Source organism: Octopus bimaculoides, chromosome 26, assembly GCF_001194135.2.
Source record: "Octopus bimaculoides isolate UCB-OBI-ISO-001 chromosome 26, ASM119413v2, whole genome shotgun sequence".
In the NCBI taxonomy this organism is placed as follows: Eukaryota; Metazoa; Mollusca; class Cephalopoda; order Octopoda; family Octopodidae; genus Octopus; species Octopus bimaculoides.
This window is the reverse complement of record NC_069006.1, coordinates 2319029-2329943: the sequence shown is the minus strand read 5'-3', so window position 1 is coordinate 2329943 and position 10915 is coordinate 2319029. Positions and strand designations below refer to the sequence as shown.

The following is a 10915-nucleotide window of genomic DNA, read 5'->3' as shown; positions in this document are numbered from 1 at the left end:
TATATATATATATATATATATATATATATATATATATATATATATGTATGTATGTATATATATATATATATAGTTTTCTGTTCCATTATAGGTACGATCAACAAAGAAGTACTACATACAGTCAGAGATATATGTCATTTTATATACACAAGATTTTAAAGAGTTCCTAATATTTTTATGCCGAAGAGAGACAATAATTTGGCAGATTTATAGATGCTTAAAGATATGCATGGAGACACATGACATGTTATTATAATCTTCCAAATTTTTCTATCTCTATGGCATACAACTATTAGTAGCTCTTCTTGAAATTTTGTGTATATGAAATGTTATGAATGTGTGCGTGCGTGTTTGTGTGTGTGTGCTTGTGTGCTTGTGTGTTTGTGCATATGTATTGTAGTTTACTTACCTTAGTGATTTCACTGACAGTAAATACTGCAGTTTCTCGATGTGCTACATTGTCTAAGACAACTTTTACAAAACTTGGCCTTGTTGCGTCGTCTAATTCAAATTCAGTGTTGAAACACTCTTGTTCCTTCTCACTTGTTACGTTTACATATTTAACCTTGTCCAAAGAAATGCGAACAGAACTGTGTTTTCTATGAAAGTATAGTGTTACATTCCACATTGTGGCCTGGGCAACTGGAAAATAGTTGGAAAGAAGAAAAAAACACTATCAATTTTTGTTTTTACTCAAAACACTTTTTCAATGTGATTTGTTATACTAGTATTCTATTATTGGTTATAGCCGGAAGCTATTGGCCTGTTCTACCCTAGTTATGGAAAGAAAATTAGTGTAAGGTGAAGGTGTGGCTGTGTGGTAAGAAGTTTGCTTCCCAGTCACATGGCCCCGTCTTCAGTCCTGCTGTGTGGCACCTCGGGCTAGTGTCTTCTGCTATAACCTCAGTGCTGGCAAACGAATTGGGACTGCACTTCGTGAACGGAAACTGAAAGAAATCTTGTTGTATATATATGTGTGTGTGTGTGTGTGTGTGTGTGTGTGTGTGTGTGTGTGTGTGTGTGTGTGTGTGTGTGTGTGTGTGTGTGTGTGTGTGTGTGTGTGTGTGTGTGTGTGTGTGTGTGTGCGTGTGCGTGCGTGTGTTTCTGCCCCACTACTGCTTGACAACAGCTGTTGTTGTTCATGTGCCTGTAACTTATCGATTAGGCAAAGGAGACCAATAGAATAAATACCAGGCTTAAAAAAAATAAGTTCTGAGGCTGATCTGGTTGACTAAAACACTTCAAGGCAGTGCCCCAGCATGGCCACAATCCAATGGGTGAACAAGTATAAGATCTAAAAAAGACCTTTACATTGAGAATAGTTATCCTATTATAAGTTTCAGTCAGAGGCTGTGGCCATGCTAGGGCACCACCCCAGTAATATGAAGAAAACTCGTGTAAAATAATGAAATAATTTTTGCAAACACTTGAAAATCTGAATTAATATGTGAATTTGAATTCTTCAAACATTTCGTCTCAAGAAAATATGTTTTTATACAATGTTTGTTCATGAATCAAACAAAAATTTGATCGTATCATTCTCTGATAAATGTTTTCTTTACAGCATCCACTCAAATTTCATGTCTGAGTGGTTGATGTTAAAACAAAGGAAAGAATTACTTTATCACTATGTCCCAAATTTCTTTACCATTGTCTTCTACATTTCCATCAATGCTAACAATGGGAAAAGAAGAAGAAAAGGAAAAAGAAACGATTAAACATCAGAAAGCTCACAAGAAAACAATAAACAATTTATCTAATAGGACATCATCATCATTATCATAATCATCATCATCCATATCATCATCGTCATCATCTTCATCATATACGCAATTAAGTTCTTCCTTGATTATCATAGATTGTAATGAGATTATGGTATTTCGTTATCAGATAGAAATAAATCCGAGCTGCCTTTGGCCAATAAAAATGACCTGATAGCATGTAGCATCATCATCATCATCGTCGTTGTGGTCATCATCGTGCTTATCGTCGTGGTCATCGTCGTCGTCGTCATCGTCGTCGTCATCCTCATCATCATCATCGTCAACATATACCGTATACTTCCCAATTAAGCATGAGTTCTCCCATCGGATGGAAGCCATAACATTACTTCATTCTGGCTTTCTCATAGCAGAGACATTAGCAGAGATATTGGGGTGGTTTGCCATTAACCTTCCTCTACTGGATGGTCATTGGCCAACAAGAAGCTCATTCATCCTTCAACAGGTCTTATGTTTGGTCGTTCCAGCTCTCCAGGTGCCCACCTCACAAGAGTAGTAAGGTATTTATGTGGGGGAGCCGGCTTAGTTGCTGACCACCTGACCACGAAACAGGTAGTACTTGTATACATGGTTCTAGTATCAGGTCTCATCAGCCTGTGAGGAGATCTATGACCTGACTAACAGCTGTACCATGCTTTTTCCAATTGTTTTAGCGGCCTGTCTAGTCGTGAGCAGACGTAGACACCCTCTGAGAGCTCCTGCACTTAAATTTGTGTAACATCCAGAACGTAAGACCTGGAGGGAAAAAGGGCTGCACCAACACTAAACCCCAGTGTACTCAGCTTATAAAAAATAAAGTACAAGCATTAGGTTGGTACTCGTTTTCAGTCAAGTAGACTGGAGTGACATGAAATGAATCACCTTGCTTAAGGATACAATGTGTCCCTAATTCAGGAATTGAACCCATGAACCTGTGATTGTGAACCCAGTTTCCTGACCACTAGGTCATGTGCCTTAACAGAGACAAAGTAATAATAAAAAATTCGTTTTGCAAGATTCCTGATGTGAAATCGTGTGTTGAAACAAATATTGTTGTATTTCGGGATACTCATTTTTTGTGTGTGTGTGGGAGGGTGCAAATAAACACACACACTATATATTTTTTTCTTCGCTCATTTATTACTGTTCTTATTTTGTTATTTTAACTGATGTCCATTGTCCGGAAATCTTTCGTCGCATCAGTGGCCTCTTCAACGACACTTTTCGTTTTCGTGTGTGTTCTTGTTCCACTTATTCCATTCTGTTCTTCTAAGATCTGTATCCTTATGCTCACATGTGTTTGTGTCTTTGCTTGTATGTGTATATATGTGTGTGTGTGTGTGTGTGTGTGTGTGTGTATGTGCGCGTGTATACATGTGTACGTGTCATAGTGTTTAGCAGCAGTGTTGTTATGTCTCAAGCTACTGCTATCTAGCGCCTTCGGATGATCTCTACTCAACCACTACACAACTACTAATCGACTGCTACTCGACTGCTACTCAACACACCTACCACGGCCACTACCACCACCTCTATTTATATGTCTTGAGTCGTCTTCAGACAGGAAGACAAAGTTGAAATGATTGATTGCAGCAGAGGGAATTCTGCAAAACTTCTTCAAGAGTCAGGTGATAGAATTAAACCATTTCTTACCATATTTCTGCTGAATTACATTGTAAATGTGTTATGTCTCAAGCTACTGCTATCTAGCACCTTCGGATGATCTCTACTCAACAGCCAGTCCACTCTCAGTTCACTCCTACCACGGTCAGACTACCTCTATTTATGTCTTGGGAGATCCTACTTCTTCGCCTGGGGGCGTCGACACAACAAAATATCAATCAATTTTGAAAATAACGAATAATTTAGTAAAATAACTTTCGTTATTATAAATCTAGTGATTGGAATATAAATGAACATAAAATTTTGATGAAAGAGCATCCAGTCTTAGAAACCATACCAAAGCTGCCATCCGGGATTGATGTAGCCCTGTGGTTCACCAAATTTGTCAAACCATCCAACCCATGCCAGCATGGAAAACAGATGAAGAATGATGATGATGATGATGATGATGATGATGATGATGATGATGATGATGATGATGGTGATGATTTAATTCAGATCATTTTAACATTTTAGAATATTTCTGTTGAAACACATTATCTTTGTTTCTGTAATTTTTTTTTTGAAAATCATGAAGAATTTAGCAAAATGACTTTTGTCATTGTTAAACTAGTTTTTGGAATTGAAATTAGCATGAAATTTTGATGGAAAGCTTTAATTTAGATCACTTTGAAACAAAGAAGTTTATATCCAACAACTAGAGACAGTCTCAGATAGTTTGGTATGACAAAGGTTGAAACAAACGATAGATGAAGTTGACCACCCAAGACGAGAGACAGAAATGGACTCTACAATACACTGCCACAGTAGCGCCACCTACCAAATTCCACTCTTTCACCATTTAGTATTCAGATTATTCTATCAAATGTAATCCTTATTTATTCTCATTGTTTTGAATTAATCATGCATTCTTTTGTAGCGTCAAGATTTCGATGATTTGATTGCTTATTTTTAGAATGACATTGCACGGTAGGTGTGAGAGACCAGACATGGCCAGTTTGAACATAAATCAGTTGGAATATTTGAACCGGATGGCTGGTGTGAATGGCCAAGTGTTAAAATTTAGTTGAGTTGAGGTTATTGTTCAAGATATTAATACATTTGAAACCAAGTGGAAAACACAGGTGAGGGAAATAAAGATTTTGACCATACACAGCCAACCATGATGATTGCACAAATAAAGTAAATAATAAAGAGAACTTACCAATGAAATGGGGGGAAATAATGAGGAAAATACTCCAATATGGAAGAAGCAGCATGGCAGGAGATGGAAAGAATTGGTTAGTCTGGAGAAATGGTGAGTTTTCCTTTTTAAAGGTTTTTTCCAAAGAATAAGGAATTTCTGTATCAAATATTCTTAGAGATGAATTGTCTTTAATTTCTTTTCATTTATCTGTTCAACTATTTTATAAACTGCAAAACACAAAAAAAAAAACAGAATATTGTCAAATGTCAGTTGATATTTTAAGCCATTGAATAATTCTTGTTTTATAATTCTTACCATGTCAAATTCTTGTGCTTGCGGGTTGTGGAGATTACGAAATTGAAAGTTCTGCTTTTTTTCAATGTTTGGACACAATATTATTGCATCAAAGCTGTTCTAATATATAAACTGGCTTCTAGAACATTGCTCAAAACTGAATAATTGATGTATATATATGTATATATGTATATATGTATGAATGTATGAATGTATGTGGGTATTCATACATACATACATACATACATACATACATACATACATACATACATACATACATACATGTAAAGCATCCATTACAGTCTTGGAGTGATTAAATTTAGGAAGGTCTTACCAACTCCAATCAAACGTTCCAACCCATGCCAGCATGGAAAGCAGACGTTAAATGATGATGATGGTATATATATCTATCATCGTACAGGCACACTGACATTGCACATACTGCAAAGCATACTCACTTCATTTCTTTCAAGCCTTCAGATATCCCTTGCAGTCACATCCCATGTTTCACTGTTGAGAAGCATGGCTGTTCCCACCCAGACATCATACAGTCTGCCTTTCATTCTGAGGGAGAGATCCTTTGTTACCAACAGAGTTAGAAGCTCTCTGAACTTTGCTCAACCTATTCTTATTCTAGCAACTAGGCTTTCAGAGCATCCACCTCCACTGTTGGTTTGGTCACTTAGATAGCGAAAGCTATTAACTACTTCTAAATTTCCCCACTAGCATTTGATGGAGTCTATTTTCTGTACATTTTTAATGTTTATTGTACCTGTCCACCTTCCACACCCAAGGACTATTTTTCCCTGTTAACCTTCCTTTGATATTGCTGCACTTCTTATACGCCTTTTCTTCAGATCGAGCAGAGCCATCTACCCAAAAGTATTTGTGATCTGTCCGCTTTCTATGCACTAAGATTTTGGTTTTTGTTAGGTTAACTCTCAGACTCTTTGAGACCTTGTTTCCATGTTTGAAATTTCGGGGCTAATGCAGTTTCATACCTCTCCTTGAAAAATACATTTTTTTCGAAAAATGTTTTTCGGATTCCAACGTTTTAGATATCGGAGATTACGAATATGGAAAAATAAAAATTATTTCACCTCCTCCTCTCCACCACTAATATAAATTTTTGATTTTGTTTACTTTAAAGAGATCGTAGTGAATTGACGAACATATACAAATCGAAATTAAATACAGACAAAAACATTAAAATGAAAAGAATTTACGTTTTACTTGTATCTGCCTTAAATAATCGTAAATAATAATTTAATGTAAATTAAATATACACCATTTTATGAGAAACAAACAATGTTTAATAATTAATGTTATGAAGTTTAATAAGGGGCTCAAATTTCACCCCTCCCCAATTTTAAATTTTGAACTTATTCATCTATTTATTTATCTGTCTATCTATTTATCCCTGTCCGTTTATCCATAAAATATATTTGTCAACTAAATATGGTGGTCCTATAGAAGACAGTATTACTGTTGTTTTTAGTCCCAGGAAGACATTCATATCTATCTATCTCTTTATACACATATCTATATGCTTATTGAATTTAAAATTTTGAAAACGTGATTTCTTGCATATTCGTAATCTCCGACATCTAAAACGGAGGGATCCGAAAACATTTCTTCTCTAGTTCTGGTGGGGAATCAACTATAAGAACATCAGTACAGAGAAGCTCCTAGGGGCAGCTCATCTTAAATTCCCGTTATTGCCTGGAGGACTATGATGAACAAGAGGGGACTGTGGACTGATTCTTGATGAACCCCTACTTGTACCCTGAATTCATCGCTATACTCATTGCCGACCCTCACCTTACTGATAGCAACGCTGTCTATCCACTTGTCTATCCCTAGTTTTCGCATTGACCATCAAATTAAGGGAGTGGGGGACCATATCAAAGGTTTTCTCCATGTCATTGAAAGCCAAGTACAGGGGTTTAATTTTGGCTAGGTACTTCTCCTGCGGCTGCCGTAACAGGAATGAAGCATCAGTGGTCCTTCTCCCTGGCACAAAACCAAACTTGTAGACTCTCTTCCTAATTAGTTGGGTTATGACCCTTTCCGTAACTCTCACCACCTGATCCAAAAATTTGATATCTCTGTAATTATTTCTACCTAAGGCATCACCTTTGCCTTTCATTGGATATTAGTCCTTCGTATACAACTTGATTGACTATACGAGTGACTATACTATAACCCACACCGTTAGATATTTTAAGCATCTTAGCGTTTATTCCTGATGGGCCGGGGGCTTTCCCTGTCTTCATATCCTTCATGGCTTTGTCTACCAAGCTACTGTCTATTTGGATTGCTGGTCACTCCTTTGGATCCACATTAGGTAGACACTTCTCCCATGAGTTTCAGGTGAAATCCATATAACGACGATCATTTCCAAGCCTCTATCTTATAAAGAACTAAATAACGATTACAAACTGGCACAAAATTCGGATTTATTTAGTATCAATAAACAAGGAAATAATATAGTGAAATCCCTTAATTTTGATAAAAGAACAGAAACTTTCCTACCATGACATCCTCCTATAAATCTTAAAGATAACGAACAAAATTATATAAGTAAGCTTTCTGTGTCAAGTCCAACAAGAAACGGTGTTTCCTAGGGCTAAATAACAGTAGCATTCTTCCCTTTCATGGAGACTGTCACATTAAGTTGACAACATACTATCACTTTATTGTGCTGCTACTGCATAAATCTCTCTGAGAGATTTAGAAATGTATTATTTCTATTATATCTGCAGCCCATAATATAGTAAATAGTTTCCTATATCAATACATTTACTCCCCTATATTCCTAGTACCACTCTCTGTATCTATATCTCCTGAACTTTGAATAGTTTTCTACTTATACCTAGGTATTTACACCTGAGTAATATATAGTCATTACTATCTTTAATATAATTGTTTCAAATGTTTCAACAAGGGCAGCAATTTTGGGGGAGGGGACGAGTCGATTACACCGATCTCAGTGTTCAAATGATACTTATTTTATCGACCCCGAAAGGTTGAAAGGTAAAGTCGACCTCGGCAGAATTTGAACTCAGAACATAGCAACGAGTGAAATGCTGCTAAATATTTCATCCAGCTAACAATTCTGTCAGCTCACGACTTCATTTACTATCTTCGGTATTAAGGTACTTCAACATGGCACAGCACACACCTGTCTTGTATCATTTCGTCACATTTTTCAAAGTTGACATTCTACATTTTCATTTGTGAAGCAGGAATATTTAAGAAAAAACCCCGGATGACTATAGCCAGGAAAAGAAACCAGTTCAACATGATAATCGCTACTCACTGGAATATTACCGATGCCATAAAAAAAATGTCACCATTCAAGATTTTGTGTGGAACTGGATCTAACAACAATTGTATCTTCTATTTGCTTTTTTTCTGAGCAAAGCCACCACAAAATATTCAGTGCATTTTAGCAATTATAGACAAATGGCAGATAGACATCAGACTAGACACACAACACAAGCATAACTAGCAGATAGCAAGAGTGCTGTCACAATGGTTAAACAATGGATGGGCAGTGACGAAAACATACAATGATCAGCTAACACCTGGTATCAGTTACATAGAGATCTACGCAGTTAAGTCCCTTCTCTTCATAACATAGCCTCAGTGATTGCAGCAGAATAAGAAACATTATGTAGCTATATCAGCACACAATATAGATTTCTTGAGTTCTTTCTCTCATTTTCGTTCTCCATGATATCTATAGAGAGCAAAAATGGTGTGAAACTTCGATTATCTTGGAATTTGGTGAGCAATAGACTTGATGTGTTTTAAGACGTATGTGTACTATTCCACTATATTTTATTCTCATATCAAATTCAGATATAATTGTAATCTACACACTCTAAAATGTATTTGTTGAAATTTTCATCTAAAAACACACATTTAAAACAAAAAAAAGTCATGAGGAAACAAACCGACTTTTGTGAATTTCTTTAACTTTTTCTCCCACTTCTGTGAAAAAACTTTTTTACGACTCAGTGGGGCACAGTTGTGTATGTATGCCCATTGCTTTAACATGAGTGAGTATCTTTGATCATAATTTTAACCAAACACATGTTTATCAAGGACTTCTGGTAAGGCATACATAATGATATACAATAACCGAATGGACTGAAGTGTTGATGACCGGTTTGCAGTCATGAATATGTGGACGGCGGCTGCAAAATCCTTGACATGAATCTGAACATCAGAGCAAGGTTCGGCCTCGGGAAGTATGTGGGAGCTGAAGTGACGTTGGTTGCATGTCCAATTTGAAAAACTTTCAGCCTGGACCTTAGTAATGCCAACGAAGCTCCTGTGATGGGTTACACAAGTGACATTTGATGGTCTTCAAATAGCGATTTGTATAGGGGCAGAAAAGACAGCTTGGGGGTGAACTGGGGGCATCATTTCGATCAGCATGAGGATTTAGACTGGGAGAGGATGATGGTTGGGGTAAAGGTTGGTGATGGAGGGAGAGGTGGGAACCAGGTGAAACGATATGAAGGTTAGCAGTGGGGATCGGTTGGTGGCAGGAGGAAAGATGGTGATGGAGGTAGACTGGCTGTTACGAGAGTAGCGGGGGGAATAAGTGGACTGAAGGATTTCTTTTAGAATTTCTTCACCTATATTATTTTAAATCGTCAACAACGCTGATAAAATGTTTCAAAATCGTTTTGGCGGAATTCTGTTTTAAGCACGCAATGTAATTCCTCATAGCATTTTATTCTTTGGAATTTTTAAAAATGTTTTGCAAGCTTTTATTCTACATATTGGAATTCATACAACTGTGAAAAACAAATTTATTTTTAATTTTTCGATTTTGTTTTAAAAAATCATTTGAAAATACGGACAGTCCAAAAGTTTGGCTTAAATACCAGCAATAGACCATTGAATGTGTTCATGGGGAGAACGATATTGAACAACATCACTACTTCAGAGTGACAAAGAGGGTATCAGGTGGTCGTGAGATGTGCTGAAAATAACAACCAAATAACCCCTAATAACGCAATATTTTTACATTTTGTTTTTCCATAAACATGAATTTTCGTGTGTGGAACACAAATTCGTTAAAATATTCAGAAAATTCCAAAAACTAGGAAAAAGCTATGAGGAGTTATATGAAATGCTTAAAGCCGGGTAAAAAAAATATGAACCTTGGTAGTGGGAGTTGGATGTCGGTGGGGGTAGGCGATGGAAGCCAATTTAAGTAAATCCTTGGCTTAAATCCCAGCAATGGGCCATTAAATATGTTTATTGGGAGAAAGATACTGAAGAACATCATTATTTCAGAGTGACAGACATGTGTGGAACACAGATTCGTAAAGGATTTCTGAAAATCCCCAAAACTAAAAAGAAACATTATGGGGTTATACGGAATGCTTAAAGCAGAATTTTTGCCGCCGTTCAGCCATGCGGGTCTCTAGGTCACTCGATGCATGACCCTAAAACCTGCTAATTTTATTTTTATCCGAAAGTAGGAAAATGAATAATGTGTTCATGAAGGAATGTGAGTGAAGTTTCCAAAGGATCATTGTGGGTGCGAGTGCAAGCATTTAAAACAGCGGAAATGTCATAAGAGAACAGAGGGAACATTAAAACGCTGGGAGAAGAAAAAACTGAAAGCGTTCAAAAATTAAAAAATGAAAACACAATACATAAACACAATAAGACTAGCGAACGGGCATTCGAATGAGAAAACATAATATAAAAATGTTTTGTATATATATATATATATATTTAAGAAATGGAAAGCAAAACAATGAATTGAACAATTATAAATTCAATTCAATTTAAATATTTTATACAAACAAATGGCACATCTTACAAATTACAGCAGTCTCCATTTCTTATTTATATTTATAAATTAATAAACTCTTTGTTTATTTGTATTTATTTACCTATTGGAAAACTTTGTTATTGATACACGTAATAAAAACCAGTAAGTTCTACGGATATCTAATATCACTTAGGTGATTTTTACACCTAGCGAAAGTGTTATATATATGTAAGTATATATATATAT

At 36.2% G+C, this 10915-nt stretch overlaps 1 protein-coding gene across 2 annotated transcripts in view; it reads right to left on the bottom strand.

Moving 5' to 3' along the window:
• The window catches only part of LOC106880587 (uncharacterized), a 68813-nt gene that overhangs the window by 27004 nt on the left and 30894 nt on the right, over nucleotides 1–10915 (bottom strand). For both annotated transcript variants that reach the window (XM_052976990.1, XM_052976991.1), the window contains exons 2-3: nucleotides 4588–4796; nucleotides 410–642 (exon numbers count right to left, since the gene is read on the bottom strand). In XM_052976990.1, coding sequence (XP_052832950.1) covers nucleotides 410–642; nucleotides 4588–4642 — 288 coding nt within the window. In that variant the 5' untranslated portion in view covers nucleotides 4643–4796. The remainder of the gene's footprint in view (nucleotides 1–409; nucleotides 643–4587; nucleotides 4797–10915) is intronic.